Source organism: Orcinus orca, chromosome 2 (assembly GCF_937001465.1).
Source record: "Orcinus orca chromosome 2, mOrcOrc1.1, whole genome shotgun sequence".
Lineage (NCBI taxonomy): Eukaryota > Metazoa > Chordata > Mammalia > Artiodactyla > Delphinidae > Orcinus > Orcinus orca.
This window is the reverse complement of record NC_064560.1, coordinates 61,714,085-61,739,110: the sequence shown is the minus strand read 5'-3', so window position 1 is coordinate 61,739,110 and position 25,026 is coordinate 61,714,085. Positions and strand designations below refer to the sequence as shown.

Here is a 25,026-nt window from a genome sequence, read left to right as displayed (position 1 = left end):
CAAAAATTTAGTTCAGAGATCTCTTTTGGATGGTTAGCCTCATTCCTACCACCCAGACTATGATTTCCTTTCTCTGTGAGGGCCTGAGTGTCATTAGCTAACCACAGTGACAAGAGAGTGTGGTAAGGTCAATTTCAGGTAAAGATGCCACTCTCTCCACACAGCTCATACCCATCCCCTAGGCAAGCCAAATCAGGGCACTGTGTGGGCCTGGCCCACCCTGCTTGGGGGGACTCAGCTCTTACAGTTTGAGTCTGCCTTTCTCTTCATGGTTCCAGCTGGCCATACAGCCCTCCCTTCTTCATGGAAACAGTATGATTCTATGGATGGAAAATTGCAGAGAGGAACAGAATCCTATCCATTTCCAGTGGCTGAAGTTGCTTCTGTTATGTCCTGGTTCCTTTTTTTTTTTTTTAATGTGTTTTATGTCACTGAAAATTGATTTGTTCAATAACGTGGTATTGATATTGCATACTGGAAAGAACATTTAATTGGCTTTGCCACTGACATAGGTGAGTTCATGTAACCTCTGTGGGTCTCAGTTCCTCATTAGTAAAATGAGAGGGTTGGACTAAATGGCCTCTATGTGCCCTTCTAGAACTAACATCATACATGTTTGTAATTGAAGAGAAATTCCGTATTACTTAACAGAGGATCTTGCATTGAAAGCAGGCCCTGTTGGGGCAAAGGGTGTCTGCCCCCTGGGCTCACTCTTTCCGCCTGAGTTCTCCCTTACTCCTAAGGTCCCTGGTTGATTTTTTTTTTTTTTTTTTAAGAAACACTCAAAAATAGCTTATTAGAAATTGTGTGTGTCAGATTATCAAATTACATTGACACAATGATTTTTAAGTTCTTTCCAATTCCAGAGTATGGTTTATAGGTTAATTTACTTATATTCTTAACTCCAGGCATTGATCTAAGAAACAGACCAACACTTTAGCCTATGGTCTCTACAAAGGCTGTAGTTTTCTGCACATCACATTTTATAAACTGAATTACATATACACATAATTTAATTTTTAAACATTTTTGAACTGGAAAGGTGCATTTTTCTTACTTGATACCATAAAGGGAAGTCTGTCAGAATGGAGATGGTACAGTTATCAAGAGTTCATAAGACAATAATACTTGCAACAAATGGGATCTAAATAACTGTAAAACTGAGTGTCCTTGAAGAAATGGAAGCTGAAAAGTATATTCAAAAAATTTCAATCAGGCACAAGTAATCCACTTTCCTGAACTGCAAACACTTTCTCAAGTACATATAAGGGATCCGGTTCCGGTTTTGATGTAACCCTCAGAACTGTGAGGCCTCAGGGCCAGAGCCCCGTGGGAAAGGGTTGCCGCTAGCCTTAAAATAGTATGCCCCTTTCCAAATTACATGTGCAGAGGACTCACCTGGGAGCTTGTTAAGAATGCAGATTCTTTGGCCCCTCCTCCCAGAGACTGGTCCAATAGGTTCTGCTAAGGAATCCGTCTCTCCTCTCGTGCACTAAGGAAGGGTTTTGGTTTTTGCTCTTGTTTCAGGTCGGTCTCTGGGATCCGTGGCTCTGCCGCACAGATGCCCATTTCAGCCTGCGGGCTGAAGGAGGAGCCCCAGTCAGGGCAGGCCAGGAAGCTGGACTTTCAACAAGGAATTCTGGTGATTCTGGACCACACCTTGAGCAATGCTGCCTTATGGAGTTCTAAAAGGCCAGTGTGTAGGAGTAAACATTTCAGTTCCTGGCAGATGAATAACTTCACTGCACATCTAAGACCTCCAGAGAGAACAGCCTTTATTCTGCTAATTTCCTCGGGGGTTCACAGATTCTCCCTTATCATTTGATTACAAATTACATTATACTTGCAAATAACGCCTGCTATAGTGTAACCGCTTAGAATCCTTTACTAATATGATTATACTTCATATTTACTGAGCTCTTATATGTACCAGGCACTGTGCTAAGCACTTCACACTGATAAACTTCATTCTTTCACTATGATGTAGACAGGATTCCATGCGCCCTGGCCTGCTGCTGGCAGCAACGCCCTTGGATGACCTGGAAGAACTCAGCTGGTCACTGCTGAATCTTTAGGTTGCTGCTTAGCAGGCCCCAGTGACTTGCTCCAAGGAGCCCAAAGCAAGCTATTCTCCTAAAGTAACCGTACTCACCAATTTTTGAAGCGCTGCAAATATTTTCTCCCAAATCTGTCATTTGTGTTTTAACCTTGGTGGTTTCCATCATATGCAAACTTTCAATATATTTTTGGTGGTAAAATCTGTTTATCTTCTCCCTTATTATATCTTTTAGGTTTCATGTTGTTTAGAAAAGACCTTCCCACACCGAAGGTATAAAAATATCCTATATTTTCCTCAGTAATTCTGTAATTTTTTTGTTTTTTCTCTCTAGAGCTAATTTTTGTGGAAACTGTGAGGTAGAGAACTCTTACTTTAATAGATAGGCAGTTATCTTAAAGTACTCTTTATTAAATAGTCCATCTTTTTCCCACTTAAAATACTCCTTGGGTCCTGTACCAAATCCCCTCACACCTGGGTCTGATGCTAGGCTCTCCCTTTGGGTCCAGCAGTCTGATCCCACTCCAGGTCACTCTGACTGAACTCATGGTCGGTCAAGTGTCCCCTGGGAAATCTCGTAGGACAAGTGTCTTTTACCCACCTGAGCACCACCGTCCCGGACTCACCGTCATTCAGAATTTTCTTGGTATTCTCACACATTTACTCTTCCAAATGAACATTGGAACCCATTAAATTCCAAAAAGTATCCAATCTCACTGGAATACATTGAATGTATGAGCTGATCTGGAGAGAACCAGAATCTTTATAGAAACGTGGTGTGGCTTGTTTGCTCGGTTAAGGTCTTCAGCTGATCCTGTTGGATTGTACAGGCCGGGCGTTCTGTAACCCTCCCTCATCTCTCTTATCTGCCACACTGCAGGGGTTTAGTAGTGCCAGGACACAGCTAAATAACAGTATGTCCTTGACTAATTGCTGACTTTACTGGGAATGCCGGTGGTATATGACTCTTTAGAAGGCCACTGACTGTTGGTTTCAGATAGAGACACCTTTATCTAGGTTAGGATGTTTCTTTGTAATCTTAACTTACTAAGAGCTTAATAAGGGATAGATTTTCAATTTTACCGAATATCGTTTCAGCATCTCTAGAGACGATCATAAATTTTTCTCTAATAGTCGCAGCTGCAGTGAAGGCTAATGAGCAGCCACGGTGCCTCCTAACTCAGTGTGCATCTCCCTAGTCCCTGCACCAGGAAGTGAGTACTTCTGTGGAAGGATGACCAAGGCGAAGCTTCAGGGCTGACTGTAGGAACGATAACGAAAGCTTTCTCGAGTTGCCCACCGCAAGCTGGAGGCTTCACTTTCTTTCCAGGGAAAGGAAATATGCCCGATCAAACGCCCCCATGATGGGAAGCAGCTCTTCGGGACAGTGGTGTACAGAGTGCAGGAACCAAAGAGGAGTCAAGTAGGGTGGCCTCTGCCACCGTTCCACAAATCAACACACAGACCAAGTGCCCAGTCTGAGATGGGGTTTTGGTACCTGAAGTGTCCCATGAGCTCCGGTCATGACAGTCTTCACGAGTCCTTCCTGCCACACTGCAGCGCCTGGCCAGGGCGTGAGGGTCAGGGAGCACTAAGAGTGGAGCCGTCACAGAAAGCAGTGATTCCTGCTACTCCTCCACCCCACTGCTAACTCGCGGTCCCCAGCCCCCTCCTCCTGGCAGCGCTCTGTTCCTGCCTGTCACACCAGGACATGTAGCCCTTACACAACCACAGGACTCCCCGAGAGCCAGCTCTTGACTACTGTGACCCTGATGCTGGGCTATTACCCACTCAGGCTCCCCTGCTTCTCCTCCATCCCATTCAGGGGAAAGGATGGGTGCTTGAGCCTGCACCCAACTAGGTGGACACGCACAACCCAAAGCAGAGGCTGGCACCACCCACTCTGACCAAGGGCCTTCTCTCCTACAACTCACTGGTGCCTGCCCTAACCACCCAACGCTGGGCTGTGGGTTGCCCCTGAACACAGAAGCAACGATAAAGAGAAAATGAGGGCAGAGCCCAGTCTGTCACAGTTCTGAGAGGTAGATCAGGACAGGAGACCCAGGGTGGCATGTCCAACCCGATCTTATGTGAAAAGGCCGTCTCTGTGGATGAACTTTCTCTTCAGGCCACAAGAAGCCTTAGCCCAGGCGGAGGCGAAAGGTGGCGATCTCCATGGGCTCCAAATAGATGTCAGTGCTGTTGGAGGGCGAGGCCAGGGGGTACAGCAATGTCAAGGAGGTTGGCTGCAGGAAAACCACATCCAAGCCACGGAAGAGGCTCCCCAGGGCCACCTGTGGGGAGGAGAGAAGGCGCAGGGCAGTGCTGGGGGCTGACACACCAGATGCTCCTGCTCTTCCTCTATATAACTTGTATGAATCTCACAGAAGCTATGGGCCTCTCCGCAGCAAGGTGCCTACATACACAGGTGAGCCTGTGCAACCTTGAAGCCTGTCCACAGACCTTAGGGTAGGAACTGCTGCACTGAGCTGTGAGCTCTTTGAGGAAAGGGACCATGTCTTTTTTTTTTTTTTTTGGCCGTGCCATGCGGTTTACGGGATCCTAGTTCCCCGACCAGGGATTGAACCTGGCCCAAGGCAGTGAAATCACTGAGTCCTAACCACTGGACCGCCAGGGAACTCCCAGCAGGGATCATGTCTTGATTCACTTCTGAATCACTGGTGCCCAGCACACGGAGGCATTTATCAGTGCCAGCCTTTGCTGGCTTAAACAATGAACAGAGTATGATGGCTTTTAGTTTTTAACTCCTGGTGTTTCCGTTTGTTTGATAGAGGTCCGTACACATGAAACAGAAGTTCTCCACCTGGACACCTTGTCTGGAACTGGCCGCTGCCAGGCCTCAGAGGCTTTGAAAACACATGTCAACAGCTTCTCCCTTGCTCTCCGTAAAGCCCCAGAATAACCATGCCACCTCCCCCCTTGCTGCCCAGCCTCACTGCCGCCTCACCAAGCTCTTAGCTTGCCATCCCCAGTGCTCTGTTTCCCTGCCCTCCTCTCCCTTCCCGCACCTGGGCCCTGCTCACCTTGCCTTGGCTTGTGGTGCAGTTGAAGCCCAAGTTCTTGGCCTCGAGGCCACAGTCAAAACCCTTGCGGTGTAAGAGGAGCGCAGTTTCGGCTGAGGGCAAGCTATCATCCTGGTGACAGACCACAGGGCAGCGGGGAGAGGGGGGGGTCTCTGCAGGGCTCACAGGTGTAGCAGCGCCTCTGCCCGGCAGGCAGGGCTGGGACGGGGAGGAGTCTGGGCAAGGAGGGCAGGGTCCGTCCCGAGGGTCAGCACTGAGCGGGACACTCACCTCTGCCTGGAGCGTCCGCAGGTTGAGCAAGTGGAAGTCACAGGGCAGAGAGGAGGCCAGAGGACGAAATGAGCACAGAGCAGGGCCTGGGGGCTGCCTCTTGGCCACGGGCAGGGCGAGCACAGGGGTGTTCAGGTACATGGAAGTCAGGTGACTGAGGAGGGACGGGTAGCTGGTAGAGGGGCCATCTTGGACCTGGAAGATTGGCCCGAGACGTGGGTGAGGAAGTGGAGCGGGGGGAGCAGGAGGGTAACAGCACGTCCAGGTCGGTTTCTTTGGAGAGAGCTTCCCTGATGTGTCTGGATACAAGGGGTGCCTGACTCCAGGACTCTTCAAATGCGGTCACTTCCCACCTCACGCAGCTTAGGAAGGGCTACCTCACCAGGCCAGTGCTCCTCTAACTATGGAGGCTTTCTGCTCCCACAACACCATCGTGAGTCACACACTCCCATCAGCAACATCTCCTGTCACACAGAGATTCTCAGTGCAGTGAGAAGAAGGGAAGACAGACAGACGGATGCTTCACCATGGAGGATGGGCCTCTGATGGAGAAAGTCTCTGGGGCAACCCTGCAGCTTCAAGCTCGACCCCGTATCCACAGCACCAGCCCTGATGCTCGGGCCCGGCAGTCCCCACAGCTGTGCTGACTGAGGACTCCTCCTTAGATGGCTGACCTAGACGTCACACTCACAGGCCTAAGCTGGACTTTCCTCCACGGCAGCTACTCTTCCATATTCTGGATTTCTGCTCTTAGCACCACCCGCCTTCCTACTGTCCAGAATCTCGCACTTCCCTCAGCCACGATCTCCGTTCCCACCTCGGCAGCGTCCTCACGCCCATCGCCGGCTTCTCCCTCCCGCGGCTCATTTCAAGCCACCAAAATGTCCTGCTTGAACAGCCTTTAAGCTGTCACCCCTGCCTCCGGTCTCCCTGAAGATCCCCCTGAGTCCCTGCTGTGGGAGTGACATGCTTAGGGCAAAGTCCCAACAGTGTTCTCCCAGCTCAGATCCCTCACTGGCCTCCAGGAGGAAGTCCAGACTCTTCGCCAGGCACTGAAGGCCCACTACAGTCTGCCCCAACCTACCCCCATGGCAGCCCAGCACTGGCCACTAGAACTTTCTGCAGTCAGGGAAATATGCTGTATCTGCACTAGCATAGCAGCTACTAACCACTTGTGGCCACTGAGCCACTTGAAATGTGGCCAGTTTGAATGAAGAATCAAACTGGTTATTGTGTTTTGTCTTAATACGTTTACGTGGCCACAGGTGGCTAGTGGCTATCACACTGCACAGGCGGCTCTGGTCTAGCTGAGTGAACTCACGGCTCTTCCCATTCACGTTCCTTCCTGCCTCCCACCCTGTGCCTCGGTTCAAGTGTGTAGGGCAGACCCCCATTCATCAAAGACGTGCGTGGATGACATCTCCTCCAGGAAGCTGTCCTTGATCCCCTTGGCCCGCTATGTTCTCTCACTCCTCAGGACCAGTGGACATACCTCTTTTCGACCTTGCATTTTCACACACATAACTTGGCCCCCACCCATACTCACGAGTCAATTCCTAGAGCTCTGAGGCAGTATCTTATGCATTTGCGGCCCTCTCAGTCCTTACAGCATAGCGGGTGCCCAGCAGCTATTTGATGAGTGAGTGACTGAGCCCCAGACAGGGAGATGGAGCAGCGGGCTCTGCCATCCGCCAGCTCCAACTCCAGCTACAAATAACTAACACTAGTTCAACACCCCATCGCTGGCCCTTACCTCTCGGTGCCCGCTCCTGCTGCTGTGAAAGATCAAGCCCCTAAACATGGCTGCCAGTTTGGAGAAAAAGCCAGGCTGGTGGGGGCAAAGAAAGCCATGAGATGAGCAGGGCAGGAGCAGAGCAGGTTAGAGGACACAGGGGCGGGGGTGGGAAGGTGGGAGATGAGCACAAGGAGGGCACAGGCGACAGGGTGCCGTGGAGAGGGAGGTGCCAGGCTGCATGAGATGGAGCAGCAAAGCATCAGACTCGCTTCCCCGCCAACCCGGGAATCAGGCCCTACTCTTGCTACCCTTGCCCACCTCTAATACGCTCCCCAAGCCCTAGGCTGGAACCCCAGGGCCACCCACGGGGCCTAGCCTGACCTGGCTCCCTAGGGGGAGGCCCAGAACTTACCTCCCTGCCCAGGGTTCGCCGTTCCAACAGGAGACGGAAATGGTTGCAGGTTCTCTTGTTGTCCTTGAGCCCTTGGCCCAGGCCTCGGTTGTCGTCCTGCATTAGTCGCCGGTCCAAGATCACCTCCAGCTGGCCTAGGGAAGTTAGCTGTGAGCCCCCAGCCTGCCTGTCTCACCCCCAAGCAGACACCGACCTCTGGAAGCAGCAGCCCACCAAAGCCCCGAGGGAAGAGCCCAGGGAACTGGCTGGAAGCTGAGTCACTCAGGGCACAAAGCCGCCATGGAACCTAGAGCTGGAAGGGGCTGAGTGAAGGACTGTGACCCTGGCAGTTCACTGCCTGTGCTCCGTGGCTCAGGAGCGGGGGCTGGCCCGGGTGCCCAGGCAGAGAACCGTCTCTAGGCTGGTCACATACAACAAAGTGAACAGCAAACACAACAGCCATCAGCAGCTGCTGCAGAGGCCCTGACCCGGGGCAGGTTTTCTCAGGTGGGGCGGATTTTGTTGTGACTGGAACACACGCTTCCGGCCCTGGTTCTACGTGGGGGCAGACTCCAGGTCTGCCTGCCGCGTCTGTCAAAAGGAGGGAGCAAGAGGACAGCCAGATGGCATATCAGGCAGAGGCTCAGATTAGGTGTTATTTGGGGTTGCCCTGCAGACAAGAGATAGCAGAGGATCCTTTGCTTTTTTTGTTTTTGGCTGCACCGCACACAGCATGTGGGATCTTAGTTCCCCCACCAGGAATTGAACCCACGCCCCCTGCATTGGAAGCACGGAGTCTTAACCACTGGACCTCCAGGGAAGTCCCCAACCTTTCCTTTCTTTTAAAAATATGTCTGAGGGGACATTCCTCATGGCACAGTGGTTAAGAATCTGCCTGCCAATGCAGGGGACACGGGTTTGAGCCCTGGTCCAGGAAGATCCCACAGGCTGCGGGGCTACTGAGCCCGTGTGCCACAACTACTGAAACTGGCATGCCTAGAGCCCATGCTCTGCAACAAGAGAAGCCACCCAATAAGAAGCCCGTGCACCGCGACGAAGAGTAGCCCCCACTCACCCCGGCTAGAGAAAGCCCGTGTGCAGCAACGAAGACCCAACGCAGCCAAATTAAAAAATAAAATAAAATAAAAATATGCCTGGGGAAGGGACTCACTCAAAGCTGACATATGTTGGAATGAGGATTTTTCCCAGCATCTGTTTTTTTCAAGAATCTCTTGAGAGAAGCCCATACAGACGGCTCTATCTGCACTCCCATCACCCCAGCCGATTCTGACTTACGTAGTTCCTCAGTCTTTACCCTGAGCAACCACAGAAAGGCACCCCAAATCCTAAAGTGGACCCCTTGCATGTAAAACAATCGCCTGTTAGCGCACTGTTTTCCAGAAGGGCAGAGACCAAGGGAGGTTGCTGGGCTGAGTTAAGAGTTTTACAACCAGGGTGATATTGGGCAAAGGGGCAGCAGAGCCTCATGCCTTCCAGCAGGGAGTCAGGTCCCCAGTGTGCTCGCCACCGGCCCCGCAGAGTCTAGACTGGGCACTCTTGGCTCAGGCCTGCACAAAGGCTCTGCCCCAAGGACAGACGACCTGAAGGCCTCAGAGGCCACTAAGTGCAAACTGTTCACTTTACCCTGAGGCTATGGGAGCCACCTGGGCTGGCCCAGTGTGACCAGCTCCAGGTCAGTCTCCTCATGTCCTCGTTTTGATTCTTTTTTTTTTTAATTTATTTATTTAATTTATTTATGTTTGGCTGCGTTGGGTGTTCGTTACTGCGCATGGGTTTTCTCTAGTTGCATCGAGTGGGGGCTACTCTTTGTTGCGGTGCGCGGGCTTCTCATTGAGGTGGCTTCTCTTGTTGGGAGCACGGGCTCCAGGCACGTGGGCTTCAGTAGTTGTGGCACACAGGCTTCAGTAGTTGTGGCTCACGGGATCTAGAGCACAGGCTCAGTAGCCGTGGCTCACAGGCTCTAGAGCACAGGCTCAGCAGTTGTGGCACACGGGCTTAGCTGCTCCGCGGCATGTGGGATCTTCCCAGACCGGGGCTCGAACCCGTGTCCCCTGCATTGGCAGGCGGATTCTTAACCACTGCACCACCAGGGAAGCCTCGTTTTGATTCTTAAGAATGTCATTCTCTCTTTTTTTTTTGTCATTCCCTCTTTTAATGACCATTGGTAGGAAGGCAGAACATATCTTTCTCCTTTGCTAAATATTTCATTATAACACTGACTACACTTTTCCAACTGTCCCTACTGCCATCCCTGTCAGGAGAAGTTGGCTGCACACCTCAGCTAAGAATCACCCTTCAATACCCTGATGCTTCTTGAGGGGATCCAACAGGGCACCCACCCCCAGTCACCTCCACAGCTGCCTCCACCAGGGGAGAGGGTGACGGCATGTGTCTGCCTTCCTTTCATCTCCCGCTGGTGTGTGACTGATGGACAGGAAAGATGGAGAGGCCCACAGAGAGGACGGGCCTCGGTGGCGGGGATGGGCTTCTCGATCTTGCCCTCTCCCCCCGAACAGCGCCTGCTCCCCTCACCATCATGGAGGCTGGAGACGCCCAGGGCCTGGGCAGCGTGCAGCGTGAGGCGGCTCTGTGCGTCCTGGAGGCAGGCCATGACCGGCATGGGGTAGAAGTTGGCCTGCAGGGGCAGCTTCTTCCGATACCGCCGGGGCTGCACCTGCGGGGGCAAGGCCATCAGATCAAGAGAATCCGGGCACCATTTGGGCCCCGATCAGTCTTGCCTCCGATTCCTCCTGCTCTGTCTGAGCAGATCACCTGCCAGGGCCTGTGATGCGGGCAGTAAACACAGTCCAAGTTCTGTTCCATGGGGTCTCTGGGGCCCCAGGTCTGAGGCATCACCTGAAAGCCATTGAGGTCCGTGAAGAAGGTGCCCTGGCTGTCAATGTCTGTGTGGAGGCGCAGGGCCAGCTCCTTGTTGACGCAGTCCCGGATGTCCACCAGGGATGACACGTCCAGAGACAGCCCCTCCACCCCTGGGCACAGGACAAAGGGAGAGGCTGAGCGGCGTGAGCCACAGCCTGAGAGACTGGGCTGGGAGAGGCTGTGCCCAAGCCCCAGGCAATTCCCAGCATTTCTGGCCAAGGTCTACTCCAAGAGAGTTAAGAATCAGACCCATCTCAAATGATACGTCTGTTGGGAACAGATGCATGACTAGACAACAGGCAGAAGAAAGAGCACATCACAGCCCACGGAGCCCGCACCTCCTTCCCTACCTTCCTTGTCTGCAGGGCTCACCTGGCAGGTTATAAAGCCGGACTACCTGGTGAACGTGCTCATAGTAGGCCACCACCTCTGAGAAGAAAGGGCCTTCCGTGATGCGCAGCACAGGAGGGTCCTTGGGGACGTAGGGCTGGGGAAAGAGCAGGTGGCCGCTGAACCCACGGCACAGAGAGCAAAGCAGGGAGATGCTGGCCCGCGGTCAGGCAGGAGGACTTGTTCCCAGCAGGCTCTGGGCTGAGACCCCTGGCCGAGCCGGGCCCAGGCTCCCAGGCAACGTTCCTCAGTCTCCCCCCCCCGCAGGGGCAGTGCAGGCGAGGCACCCTGGCAGGCAGGGTCGCCCTGGACGAAGGCCCGTGCCCTTCTTCCTGCCCTCTGCTCCTGAGGCCTCCAGGGCCTGCTGGGGTTTGCAAGGTGTCTCTAGTTACCTTGGCCTCGCCATCGGGCAGGAAGAGGTAGGCTCCACTCTTGTCTTTGGACGAGCGGGTGCCATAGATGAGGAACTCCATGCCCACCCGCTGCTCCTGCTCCTCGTCCACCCTTCGGATGCTCTGCCGAGAGACACAGCCCTGACCCCTGGCCCCACGCCCACGTGTCAGGCCCGCCCCCGGGAGGGAGCCCAGCCCTGCTTCCCTGTGCTGTCAGCTCGGGGCCCGGACGGCCCGCTCCAGGGTCCACCACTAGTCAGGTGGCAGCACACTCATGGTCCGGAGGCAGCTTGCACGACCCCCCCGACATGCGCGCCCTCCTCCGGCTCCCAGACGCTGGCCCTTTACCTTGAGGAGCCCGGTGAGGCCTGAGAACCAGACCTGCATATAGCGGTTGCTGAGGGCGAAGTCGCTGGTGCCAGAGTCAATGACGCGTAGAGGGAACGCCTCGTGCCTGCTGACGGACAGCTGCCGCCCATGCAGGTAGACGCGCACGGAGGAGGGCAGGGTGCGGGGCCCGTCCAGACCCAGCTGCAGCTGCAGCACGCCCAGGCCCAGAGCCGGCAGGCGGACGGGCACAGACACCTGCGGGCACGGGAAGGGTGAGGAAGCGTGGGCCATGGCATGGGTGTCAGTCTTGGATGCAGGCCTGGGGTTCTGGCCCTGAGAGGCTGAGCAAGTCCCTGCACCCACTGGGGCCTCGGTGCCCTCCGCCCAAAGCACAGGTGATGTTACTTGCCCCTCGTCAGACTTTCATGAGTCTCAAATGATATTTGGAAAACTATGAGATGGTAAACACACGTTAAGCTTTCAATAAATATTTGTTGAATGAACAAACGATGGGGCAGCATAACTGCCATTTTTACTGTTATCATACTATACCAAACTTCCCCTTCCTTTCAAGGACAGACTCAAAGCCCAGGAGTGACTGTCCTCTGGGCAACCCCCCTCCCCAAGACTCTGGTCCCCAACCTGGGGAGTAAGAGGGCTGCAAGCAGGAGGGTGGGAAGCCAGTGTCCGTGGGCAGTGTGAGGGTCCGGGGAGAGGCCAAGGATCAGCACAGAGGGCCGAGGCCGGGCCCCACCTGCCAAGCCCCCGCCTCACCTGGTAGACGTCAGGGACCATGTCAGTGGCAGAGCTCCAGTGCGCGCTGACCTGCACAGCCAGGGGCTGACCCTCCTCTGTAAGGACCCGCACCCGGGGTGAGCTGACCAGAAGGGACACCAGGCTGAGCCGCTCCTGCTCCAGTGGGTTGAACAGCACCACGTACCTGTGAGCAGAAGGTAGGCTCATCCAGGAGGCCACTGCTCTGGGGGCAGTGGAAGCAGGAAGAGTGGCCAGGCCAAGAATCCCTCAGTGGTTCGGCAGGGTGGGGGTGGGAGGGTGCCCAGAGCCAGGAAGGGGCTTTGCCTCTGCGCCTGGCCCAGCCCAGCTGACCTGGGTGAGGAATCCAGCTGGATCACTGTGCGCTCTGGTAGGGCATCGTGATTTAAGCGGGTGTCATCCTGGAATGAAGTGGGTGGGAAGAAAGAACTATCATGGGGCTTGGCCTGACTCGGAGTCTCGCCTCCCCCCACCCCCCAAACGTGTCCCAGGTGGGGACCAGCAGCTGCGCCAGGCACAGAGCTTTCACTCCAGGACTGGGAAGGAAAAGAAGGACAATGCCCTCGCACCACAGTTCTCGGCACAGGACTGCACACCAGAGGGTCCCCCTGAGCAGGTGCAGGAGCGGGGCTCACCATTTGCAGGAAGGGTGACTCAGGGTCAAAGCGGTAGCTTTTCTTGTCCCCCAGCACCAGATAGTGAGCTGCGTTAATGATCACCTGCTTCAGGTTGACAAGGGAGCGCAGAAGCCTGGGAGGGCGGGCAGGAGAGGGACCATGGGAGAGGTGACCACCGAGACACTGTCCACCTGCCAACAGGGCGAGCCCTTGGCAGGCCTGCCCACTGACTGCCCGGTGCATCCTCCCTTTTGGGACAGCGGGTCAAGGCATGGAGCTGATGGGGAAGAGGAGAGGGCTCCCACCTGATCCCATAGTCCACAACAACTGCCTCCTTGGCAGTGCCAGTGATAGCGTCGTGGTGCTGGAAGAGTCCCAGTGTGCGCCGAGCTTCCGTCAGAAGGGCGAAGTTTGAGAGCGGGTACTGGCTGGCCACTCCAGAGCGCCGGGCATGAGCCACAGCCAGGCTGTACAGAATCTCTGCCCCCCTGCCCAGAGAGAGAAGTCAGCCTCCTGCCATCCAGCTCCCTAGGGCCCACCCTCACTCTGCAAGGCCCACTCCTCTTCCTTTCACCCCTTCTCCACTTGTCTTGGTCTCCATGCCCTTCTAGTCCCTTCTGAGCCAATCCAGCCCCTCCTTAAACCTCAAAGCCTTACTCTATCCCTCCAGCCTGGAAGGGGGGGCAGGTCTCACCGCAGGTGCGCTTCCAGGACACGGTCCAAGCTCTTGTAGAAAGGCCGCGAAGTGTAATAGCCTGTCCAGTAATGGTCCTCCCGGTCCGCGTAGGAGAAGAAATCCCCGCTCAGCACAGGAAACCCTGGAGGCTGGGCCCCTGGCTCCACCCCTGTCCTCTTGTATAGAGCATCAAAATAGTCGGAGAGGGTGCCAAACTGGGCCTGTGGGGACCACCAAAAACCGCTTCCATCAGTTCCAGAGTCTTCTGGGAATTGCGGCCCCCCAGTACTGCAGTGGAGGCTAGGGGCAAGGATGTTTGCCTATGCAGAGAGTAGTCACCATGTCCTACCTTCTGGGCCTCAAGAAGCTGAGGAACCTGGGAAAGAACTGTGACATAAAAGGGAAACCATGCCCAGAGTTGGGAATGAACCCCTGCTTTGGAGCAGTATCGGGGAGCATGAAACCTCACAGGAAGGGCTGGGCTGCAGCACCACCGAGGCCCCCTCCCCGGTGAGTGTCCCTTCACACCTGCACGTGGAGATCAGGCTTGCTGTTAAGGAAGTCGAAGAGCCGCTGGTAGTTGAAGAACTGGGCATCCCACTCCTGGGGCTTGTCATATCGGAAGTCATCGCCCAGTGGCACCAGGAGGACGTTGCTTCGGAAGAGCCGGGACTTCTTCCTGTACTGGTCCAGGAGCAGGCCTGCCCTGCAGGTGGGAAGGGGGACGGGCCCCACATGGAGTCTCACATTATAGGATCCTCAGCAGAGCCAGCCTGAGAGGAGCCCTCTGATACATCCTCGTCACGGAGTCACTCGGCTTGGGGATAGATACCTCATGGGGTGAAACCCAGTCCCAGGGAGCCCAGTGTTCTCCAAACAACTAGAGAGTTCTTCCTGATGCATGGCTTCAATTCCCTGGCCCCAGTTCTGCCCTTGGATACCACAAAGAACAAACCAGTCCTCCTTCCCCATGATGGTCTCTCAGACATATCCAAGATGTGTAAGCATTCCCCTGTGCTTTCTCATCAGCCTCTGCAATCCCAGCCCCCCTATTTGGTCCCTACATAGCAGCTGAGAATCCAGTCACCAGCAGTTCTCTTGAGTAGCCCGTCTGCCAGGATCCCAGAGTGCGGGGCCCAGCGCTGAATATGGGAGTTCGGGGGAAGGCAGGCCACACCCCCTAGTCTGGCCAGAGCTGCCGTGGGAGCGGTGTGTGCTTATACAGGCATGTCTGGCGGCCCCCACTGTCACCCCACCATGCTGACATCAGTGATCATGTTTTCTGTGCATGCGGCCCAGCAAGATATTTTCTCATCCTGAACTTTCCTATTCTGTCTGCTGAAGCTAAGGGTAGAACCTTACATTTATCTAATCTTATCTGGTTAGGTTCAACCCACGTCCCAACCTACTGAGATCTTTTGGGATCCTGACTCTGACACTCCAGCTTTGTTTGCCACCAGTTAGTGATGCAGCACAGCCCTAGACTGAAGAGCCTGGACTTGGGGACTGGACTACACCAACACTAGCACTGTATGCACTAGCTGTGTGACCTTGGACAACTTACTTAACCTCTCTGGGCCTCAGTTTCTATAAAATGAGAAAAACATCAGTACCTACTGCCATAGTATTATGAGAATTACAATGAACTGAGTGAATTAATATTTGTTAAGCACTTAGAACAGTGCCTGGCACTGTTCTACATAAACATTTATTATTTCCTTTTTCATCCAAGTCATTAATGTAATCAACAGAAAAACAGAGACCTGTGGCATTAAAGCCTCTTTCTCTTTTTAGACCAGCCTGGTAATTGGCATGTTATGGGTGCTACAGTTCAACCAGCCACTAATGTACTTAGCCATGCTAGTGCAGCTTGTTCTGTTCCATTTTGCTCTCAAGAAAGGACTTCTCAAATACCACCTTCCCCTAACTTATCATCCTTGTAAGCCCTTTAAAGGAGAAAACGAGAGCTTCCCTGGTGGCGCAGTGGTTAAGAATCCACCTGCCAATGCAGGGGACACGGGTTCAATCCCTGGTCCGGGAAGATCCCACATGCCGCGGAGCAACTAAGCCCGTGCGCCACAACTACTGAGCCTGTGCTCTAGAGCCCGTGAGCCACAACTACTGAGCCCCCGTGCCACAACTACTGAAGCCTGCGCACCTAGAGCCCGTGCTCTGTGACAAGAGAAGCCACCGCAGTGAAAAGCCCGTGCACCGCAACGAAGAGTAGCCCCTGCTCACCACAACCAGAGAAAAGCCCGCGCACAGCAAGGAAGACCCAACACAGCCAAAAATAAAATAAATAAATTTAAAGGAGAAAATGAGGTTATCTCCCATGACTTGCTCTCTGTAAACCTGGCCTGGCATCTGTAGATCACAGCTGCTGCTTTCAGAAAAAGCATGCCTTAAAAGCCCTAGATTCTTGCTTGGAATCAGCATTTAGATTTCTGGATTCTGGAAACAAAAGACCACTTTCTTTTCCTTCTGGTCACGTTTCACCTCTTGGACATCATGGAAATCGGAGGATTGCAACATGAAAACCCGTTCAACTTGTTATATTCTTAAGGCCAGTCCAGTTCTGGCTAAATAATTGTTTACCTCTCTCTTAATCCACCTTTTCCCAGGGGAGCTAATTTCAGCAACATCTTTTGGGGTCCCTAAGGATTCTCTCAAAGGGAACAGGTCTGTTTTCTCAGAGGCTGGAGGCTGTTGGGTGGGACAGAATGTGCATCTGAATGGGATTCTGGGTGCACAGAGCACTGAGGATCCCGGGTGACTTCAAGCCAAGGCAGGAGGCCTGAGCTTAATGTAGGCATACCAGACTGAAGGTTGTAAGGCACTGGATCTAATCTGAGAATTACTTGCCTCAGTCAGTCCACTGGCTCCGACAGTTTGTTAGGACACTGGAAAACATACTCATTTGGGAAAATAAAACCATTCTGGAAAAGGTGGTTCCTTAGAGCCACTCACTCTAGTTTTCCAGGAAAACACAGTAAAGGAACTGTCACTGCAAGGGCTGTGGGCCTGAACTCACCAACCGAGCCCACCCCCATTTTATGAATGTGGAACCCGAAGCCCCCGTGCAGCAGAGCCCAGACCAGAAGCCAGGTCTCCTGACTCCTCTGCAGAGTGAAAATGACACCACCACACCTAGTCCAGGTCTGGGAGCAAGTACCTCTCGGCCACATTTGTCTCTGTGATAGCCCGGGGTGGCACCTTCCAAGGGCAGTTGATGCGCCCCCCGGGCAAGCGCTTGAAATCAAACTGGCAGCAGATCTTGGGATCCGGGCCACATGTATGGGGGACGTCATAGCTGTAGAAAGGCATCATGTGGCAGAAGATGTCTGTGCTGGAGTCCGAATCTATAGAAAACACACCAAGCAGTCAGCCCCTGGAGCTGGGCACAGGGATGCCGGGGGTGGGAGGGGATCTGCTCCAGCTAAAGGCGTGAACTAGACTTAAGGCTGCAGAGGACATGCAGGCCAATGGTCAGGACACAGGGAGGGCTCTAGAGCCCACAGCTCCTCCAGGAGACAGACAGCAGGCTCCACAGAGGCCAGAGATCAATGTGATCCCCACCTAACCTGAAGGAGAGAGCTTTTGACGGTCTGCACCAGTGTTTGTTGGTCTGCTCTAAAGGACAGATGGGTCTTATTTCTGATATCCCTGCCCTTTCCCAGTGGGAACCACTGCTGTGACCCCCCTCCACCCTACCTGGCCTTACCCCAGGTCTGCCTCCACATGAACTCCAGGCTGTGGGTGGCAGCAAAGTGCTTCTTGATAGCATAATGTACCCTCTGAATCAGCATGCTGGTCAGGTTGGCACGGCGCAGCAGGTAAGGCATGGTGGGGCTGTATCCAAAGGGGTCCACTGCCCAGCCTGAGCGCGGGGTTGCACCTGGGCAGGGGCATGGAAGCCAGAGGCCTGAATGCCTCAGGGCCTGGTCTCCCGGCACAGGGGCCCCAGATCCCGTCTTGCCATCACACCACACCCACGCTGGTGGAACTAGCCTAGAAAAGAAGCACTCCCTGCCAATCCTTGTGCCTTAGAGCCCCCTGCTGTCCTCTGGGCCCAGCTATGGGGACAGACTCCCACTGCTGAGCCCGGACTCACCGAGGTTTTTCTCCAGCCACTGGTGTCCCTCAATGAGCTGGTCAATCAATGCAAAGTAGTGGGAGTTGGCCTCATCCGGCATTACCCAGCCTCCTGTTGCAATTTCCAGCTGCCCGTTTCCCACGAGCCTGGAGTTAAGGACTCACACTCAGCCTGGGGCAGAGACCCTCTGCTCAGTCCTGCCAACCAGATGCCGGGACCTGTGTGTACTGGCCTCACTGAGCCAGTTCACCCAAACCCAGGACCAAGACAACAGACATGCGCCCTCCTCTCTCTCCAGCCAACCTCCATGCTGTCCTGGCTCTGCTTATTCCTGGATCTCTGTCTGCGCTTCCAGAGGCCAGGCCCTATGCTTTCTCTTCCCTGTGCTCACACTACTTTGATTTCTCCTAACACTAGTGACCCTCAAATCAGTTCTTTCCTTCTCATTCCTGGCCCCTCTACCATCACTCCTCATCTCTGCCAAGGTTCCCCCTGCCTCTCCCTGACACCTTGGCACCTGCAGCTCCAGGAGAGGACTTCACACCCATCCTAGGGCCCAGAGAATAGCCCTCCTGCCTCCCCAACTGGCACTGGCCTTCGGACTGCTGCTCTCTTTTGGGCATTGATGTTGTCCCACCACTTGGCGAAGAAGGAGACTTCCGCCCAGATGAAGCGCCGCCGGGGGTCCTCTTGCAGCTTGGACACCATGTTGTTGAGAATGTGCTGTGTCTGCTCTGTGTAGTACTTGTCAAAGGTCTTGAGCCAGCCTGGGAAGCCAACATAGGGTCCCCTGAGGATGCCACCATCTTCTTCAACTGTCCCTCCCTTACCTTTGCCATCAGGAAGCCCACCCCAGACAAAGCAATCTTAAGAAAAACAGACCTGGAGGAATCGGGCTCCCTGACTTCTGACTATATTACAAGCTACAGTAATCAAAACAGTATGGCACTGGCACAAAACCAGAAATATAGATCAATAAAACAGGATAGAAAGTCCGAAGATAAACCCATGTACCTATGGTCAACTAATCTACGACAAAGGAAGCAAGAATATACAATGGAGAAAAGACAGTCTCTTCAATAAGTGGTGCTGGGAAAACTGGACAACTACATGTAAAAGAATGAAATTAAAACACTCTCTAATACCATACACAAAAATAAACTCAAAATGGATTAAAGACCTAAATGTAAGGCTGGATACTATAAAACTCTTAGAGTAAAACATAGGCAGAACACTCTGACATAAATCACAACAATATCTTTTTTGATCCACCTCTTAGAGTAATGAAAGTAAAAATAAACAAATGGGACCTAATTAAACTTAAAAGCTTTTGCACAGCAAAGGAAACCATAAACAAGACGAAAAGACAACCCTCAGAATGGGAGAAAATATTTGCAAATGAAGCAACGGACAAAGGATTAATCTCCAAAATATACAAACAGCTCATGGAGCTCAATATCAAAAAAGAACCCAATGAAAAAATGGGCGGAAGACCTAAATAGCCATTTCTCCAAAGAAGACATACAGATGGCCCAAAAGCACATGAAAGATGCTGGACATCGTTAATTAGTAGAGAAACGCAAATCAAAACTACAATGAGGTAACACCTCACACCGGTAAGAATGGCCATCATCAAAAAAATCTACAAATAATAAATGCTGGAGAGAGTGTGGAGAAAAGGGAATTCTCCTACACTGTTAGTGGGAATGTAAACTGGTACAACCATTATGGAGAACAGTATGGAGGTTCCTTAAAAAACTAAATATAGGGCTTCCCTGGTGGCGCAGTGGTTGGGAGTCCGCCTGCCGATGCAGGGGACGCGGGTTCATGCCCCGGTCTGGGGAGATCCCACATACCACGGAGCGGCTGGGCCCGTGAGCCATGGCCGCTGAGCCTACGCGTCCGGAGCCTGTGCCCCACAACGAGAGAGGCCACAACAGTGAGAGGCCCACGTACCGCAAAAAAAACCACACTAAATATAGAACTACCATATGATCCAGCAATCCCACTCCCAGGCATATATCCGGGGAAAACCATAATTCAAAAAGATACATGCACCCCAATGTTCACTGCAGCACTATTCACAATAGCCAAGACATGGAAGCAACCTAAATGTCCATCAGCAGAGGAGTGGATAAAGAAGATGTGGTACATATATACAAAGGAATATTACTCAGCCATAAAAAGAAATCCCATTTGCAGCAACTTGGATGGACCTAGAGATTGTCATACTGAGTGAAGTAAGTCAGACAGAGAAAGACAAATACCATATGATATCACTTACATGTGGAATCTAAAAAAATGGTACAAATGAACTTACTTACAAAACTGAAACAGAGTCACAGATATAGAAAACAAACTTATGGTTACCAGGGGGGAGAGGGGGGAGGGATAAATTGGGAGATTGGGACTGACATATACACACTACCATATATAAAACAGATAACTAATAAGGACCTGCTGTACAGCACACGGAACTCTACTCAATACTCTGAGAACACCTATATGGGAAAAGAATCTAAGAGAGAATGTATATGTGTGTACGTATAACTGATTCACTTTGCTGTATAGCAGAAACTAATACAACATTTTAAATCAACTATACTCCAACAAAAATTAAAAAAAGTAAAAAAGAAAGCCCACTCCACACCCTGGCTCCCAGGGTCTGCTGGGCCCTCACCTGGGTCATTGTGAGAGTGAGGGACCACAAACACCTGCAGGTCTTCGGTGTCCCAGTCGTGCGGGCTATAAGAGATGTCAAAGCCTTGCTTCCACACGCCGCCATCCACGTTGTCAAATGGTAACTCCTCTGATACAGTCAGCATCTGCCAGGCAGGAGAGCAGCTCAGTGCCCCAGCCATGGCCACTGTGGGTCCCTGCCAGCTCTGACTCTTACCTGCAGCTCTGGCTTCTGGCCCCGGACCCCCAAAGCAAATTGGCAGTCTTGAGGGGAGATGGAGAAGAAGCTGGGTCGGGGCTCTGGTGGCACCACCCAGGAGCCATTGGACATATAGTATGGCAGCAGGGCAGGTGGGCCCTCCACGTTGGCCGTCAGCTCCAGCACAGAGTCCTTGATGTGGCTGATGATCTCATGATTCTCCTCCAACAGCTGCTCCAGCTGTTCAATGCGGTTCTGCAGCACAGAAATTTGACTCTGCCAAAAAAACCAAAAAGCAATCACTCCCAGCTCCTTATGTCACAAGAAGGATCTCTGCATGGGGCCCACCACCTGAGGCCTGACTATGATCCTTCCCTCCCCAGCCAAAGGCAGGACCATGAGCCTACAGGGCTGGATTGCTCTGGTCAGATAAGGGAAGAGGTGTGAATCACTACTGAAGACTGCAGTCCACTTGGGTTGGGAGTACCCTCACTCTCTAGCTTATGGATGGCAAAGATTTCACCTCCCATGCCTATTCTCAACAATCGGCATTGCCTCTCAGGAGCATTGTGCTGACAAGGACTGCACTGGGGCTTAGTGGGAAGGGATGCTGCAATCCATTAGCAATGTCTGCCAATAATTCAGGCGGACAGAGCCCCAGTACATATTGCCATTTTCCCTCCCTCCTTTCTTTTTGCCATCACTGCTTTCAGCTTTGAGTTTCTAGAAAATCTGCCTATTGGGAAGGAATGTTCTTGCCCTGGGCTGACATGACTCTCCAGCTGGGGCAATAACCCGATCCCAGATGATTTGTGTATGAAGAGATCAGCAATCAGGCATGACTCACCCGGGGGAAGTTCCCACCGTTCTGGTGTCGGGTGGGATCATGCTGCACTCGATCCAGCATGAGGTAGAGTGAGAAGACAGCCACACAGAAGATGGCAGCCCCACACACTGTCACCTGCTTTTTCAGCTTCATACTGGCCTCCACACACACCTGGCCGGAGGGACACCACATGTAGCTCCAGCAGGCAAAAATCCCTTTGGTGGCCTTTCCACCAAATGCCCCAAGGAGTTCCTGAGGGCTGCTCCCGAAGAACACCAAAGAAAAGAAAGCTTCTAAGCACCGAATCCCGACACTGGCTACGGATCCTGACCCAACCTGGATCGTATTCTCTTGGCTGAGACACAGAAAGCACTAGTAAGAGGCACATGTGAGGCCGGTCCTGCCTGGTCCTGGTAGCAGCTTTGCCCCTAGGGTGGAGATGATGCTCTCTCCCAGGCAGATGCTATTAAAAAACACGCCCGGAAAACAAAACTTCCCAGCTGTGACTCCTGAGTTCGCCATACAACTTCCTGATTATAACCAGCTGCCCACAGAGCTTGCCTACAAGAAAGACACAGCCAGTTAAAGGACGTGGGTGTCCAAGCTCCCTGGCCATGTGCCTCTAATTTCAGAGGAATATACTGGTATCTATTTTGATTTAAAGAATATAGACAAAGCCCCAAGAGACTAACAAGAAAGCCTTTCTCCCTGCCCGCTTGCATCAGACTGGTACTCACCAGAAACAGTGACTGGCACAGCTGGTCTCTTATTCAGAAATGCAGAATGAATAAAAAAAGAAGCCACAGCTTATGTTTCTAACATAAAGAGTCCTCTCCCTGTTAGCTCTGACTCCTGCAGTGGGTAACTTTCAGCTTCTGCTTACAGAACATTTAGGGGACCCCCCGGAAGCCACCAGTGATTGATGTCAAAAATAACCTGGGTAGGGAGAAGCTAGGCACAGCTGCTCGGCTGTGGGGCAACTTCAGAGAATCAGTGTCCTCCGCCACCGCCCGCGGCCCGCACTTGCCTGCTGGGCGGAGGGAGACAGCTAGCTGCCGGCTGAGCGGCGGCGGGAGCGGCAGCTCAGGAGTCTTCCTCCAGCCCTCGGGCTGAGGAGCTCTGTCGCCTCTGCAGCGTTGTGCCCTATTTAGCGCGATCTTATTCCGCTCAGGAGCCTCCGGGCAATATTTTTAGCCCTGGGAGGCTGAGTCCAGGCCAAAGTAGGTGGAGCTGGGGAGAGAGAGTTGGATCTCAGAGGGGGGCCGGCACCTGCCGCCGGGTCTTCGGCTACTCGCCCGCTCGCCGGCCCAGCCCCCTCCCGGCCCTCGACCCTCCCCGGCTCTGCCGGGCCCCGGGACCGCAACGGCAACTGACCCGTGCGGGAGCTCGGGCCGCCTCCGACTCCAAAGCGCCGCACGCGCTCCTGCCGCTCAAGCCCGGCCTCGGCCGGGGCAACCGGAGCCCCGCCCGCGCCCGCCCAGCGCGTTACCGTCTGCGGCCGGCTTCCGCGCCGCTCCGGGCCCCGCCGGCCGAGCTGCGCCCCTCACATCCCCGGGTAGGGCGGCCCGCGCGGAGGCAGCGACGCAGGCGAAGGCGGGCGTCCGCCCACCAATCGCTCCCACAGAGGCCAGGCCGCCGGCGCCGGTTCCCCACGCTGGAGGCCGCCGGGCAGAGCGGCGTGCGGGGCGGGGACAGCCTCGCCGCGCCCCCGCGCCACCCCAGCCCCGCCTCCTCGCCTCGGCCCCGCCTCCGCCTGCGGTGCGCCCCGCCGAGCCGGGCGAGTCCGGCCACTGGCGTCCCTATCTCAGCTCCGGCGGGCCGGCCCGGCGCTTCCGGTGCGGTCTGCGCCGTGGCCCCCGCCGCCGGCAGAGGGTCCGCAGTGCGCAGCCGCAGCCGCAGTCCGGACCCGGCCTGGGAGAGCTGCGGGTCCGCGAGGAGGGGCGCGCAACTTGAGGTTTTACTGAGTCTTCCTAGAGTAAGCTCATTAATTAGCAGTAGTAGAAACATTCCTCCTCCATTTCACCAACCGAACGGTGAAGTACATTTTCCAGCTCCCTCCCGGTTCTGGTGTAGGTATCCTTAATTAGATGCAGTTACGCTCCTCAGGCAAAGGGGTGCTGCCTCCTGTTGGTACCGTGCGTTAATCACGGCCCCTTTCCGTGCTTGCCTCCTGTAAGGCCTATAATTTTCTTGCTTGTTCTTTTACTGGACATCTAGGTTGTTTATAATTTTGCAGCATAATAAACCACGCTAGTGAACATCTCCATGAATTCCACATGTCTTCTTTTTAAACTATTACCTTAGAACAAACTTTCAGCGGTGAGGTTACCTGGGCCAAAGCTAAGGACTGATATGACTGATGATACTTGGCATTCTGTTGCTCCCCAAAAGGGTTGTGCCAGTTTCCACCGCCAATTACAAACTGTTGAAAATTGCTTAAGCAACTTTTTGGTTGATTAACCAGATTTACAAACCCATCTCATTGTTTTAACTCCCATTTCTTTTATCACCATCAGAAACATTTTTCTAGGTTTATTTGCCAACTAGCATGCCTGTTACTAAGGTGGTAGACCTAGGCTGGGTTCGTCATCCTCTGTGTCTCTGTGTTTTGTCCTGTGTTCTGGGAAATTTATCTTCCGACCTGTCTACTGAATTTTCCATTTTGGCAATCATAATCTTATTTTCAAGAGCTCTTATTGATTCTCTGGTGGTTCTTTTCTTTTTTTTTTTTAACTGAGATACAACTTACAGTATATGGCACAAGTCTTAAGTGTGCTGCTCATGTATATAAATGGATATAGAAGTATAATCACCACTCAGATCAAAATATCACTTTCTCATCACTCCAAAAAGTTCCCCTCTGTCAAGAGGTCAAGCATTCCCTAAGTGCAGCCTGGTAGCTAACAAGGCCACAAATCCTTTTGTACAAATCACTGTGCAGCTGCCAGGTGTGCCTACCACATTTCCATGAGACCCAGCCAGTAAGAGGATGACAAGCCCCAGTGGATCCAGACGGCTATTACTCACACAGACAGCAAATGCAAGACCAGCATGGTGTCGGATTTCCCTCATCACAGGACAGCACTGAACCAGAGGGACCAGATGACAGGCAGCACGATGATAGGTCTGTCTGTGGCTGAGAAGCCAACTCAACTGCAGTCAGACAATTTTATGACCTGCAGCTACACTCTAAGTGGGGGGAGGAGGGTGGGGCAAGGTGGAAAGGACTACACTTAACTGAAACTAGGAAGACGGATGAGAGAAGTGGCCTTGCGGGGCTTCCCTGGTGGCGCAGTGGATAAGAATCCACCTGCCAATGCAGGAAACACGGGTTTGAGCCCTGCTTCGGGAGGATCCCACATGCTACGAAGCAACTAAGCCCGTGCGCCACAACTACTGAGCCTGTGCTCTAGAGCCCGCGAGTCACAACTACTGAGCCCGAGTGCCACAACTACTGAAGCCCGCGTGCCTAGAGCCCGTGCTCTGCAACAAGAGAAGCCACCGCAATGAGAAGCCTGTGCACCAGAACGAAGAATAGCCCTGCTCGCCGCAGCTAGAGAAAGCCCACGTGCAGCAACAAAGACCCAAGGCAGCCAAAAATAAATAAATTAATTAATTTAAATATTACATCTCCTTTATTAAAAAAAAAAGAT

The 25,026-nt window shown here is 53.2% G+C and overlaps 1 protein-coding gene across 13 annotated transcripts; it reads right to left on the bottom strand.

Moving 5' to 3' along the window:
* Nucleotides 1-1,758: 1,758 nt before the first annotated feature.
* On the bottom strand, nucleotides 1,759-24,172 carry MAN2A2 (mannosidase alpha class 2A member 2). Of its 13 annotated transcripts, none has more exons than XM_033402871.2 (25): nucleotides 22,748-24,172; nucleotides 22,401-22,603; nucleotides 21,395-21,544; nucleotides 20,566-20,823; nucleotides 20,350-20,494; nucleotides 18,265-18,436; nucleotides 17,688-17,815; nucleotides 17,298-17,471; nucleotides 16,749-16,935; nucleotides 14,105-14,282; nucleotides 13,595-13,797; nucleotides 13,206-13,388; nucleotides 12,919-13,033; nucleotides 12,617-12,684; nucleotides 12,284-12,449; nucleotides 11,528-11,764; nucleotides 11,180-11,302; nucleotides 10,770-10,884; nucleotides 10,374-10,507; nucleotides 10,050-10,191; nucleotides 7,518-7,651; nucleotides 7,124-7,198; nucleotides 5,371-5,565; nucleotides 5,101-5,211; nucleotides 1,759-4,350 (listed from the first exon to the last, which is right to left on the bottom strand). In XM_033402871.2, the coding sequence occupies exons 3-25, from the start codon at nucleotides 21,524-21,526 to the stop codon at nucleotides 4,198-4,200; spliced, it is 3,528 nt and encodes a 1,175-aa protein (XP_033258762.1). In that variant the 5' UTR covers nucleotides 21,527-21,544; nucleotides 22,401-22,603; nucleotides 22,748-24,172; the 3' UTR covers nucleotides 1,759-4,197. The 13 variants fall into 13 exon arrangements, 12 of the variants coding, with proteins under 12 accessions (XP_033258762.1, XP_033258763.1, XP_033258764.1 ...); XM_033402872.2 differs by having other exon boundaries at nucleotides 22,863-24,172; XM_033402873.2 differs by lacking the exons at nucleotides 22,401-22,603; nucleotides 22,748-24,172 and adding an exon at nucleotides 22,111-22,387.
* Nucleotides 24,173-25,026: the final 854 nt, after the last annotated feature.

What these genes read in the sequence shown, in the direction of transcription:
- MAN2A2 (XM_033402869.2), bottom strand. Translation starts at nt 21,565, where the DNA reads ATGTGGTGTCCCTCCGGCCAGGTGTGTGTGGAGGCCAGTATGAAGCTG. An exon ending in GCCTCACCGGGCTCCTCAAG is followed by an intron (nt 11,303 to 11,527) that starts GTAAAGGGCCAG and finishes GTCTCTCGGCAG; the next exon opens with AGCATCCGAAGGGTGGACGA. An exon ending in GGCGAACCCTGGGCAGGGAG is followed by an intron (nt 7,199 to 7,517) that starts GTAAGTTCTGGG and finishes TGCCCCCACCAG; the next exon opens with CCTGGCTTTTTCTCCAAACT.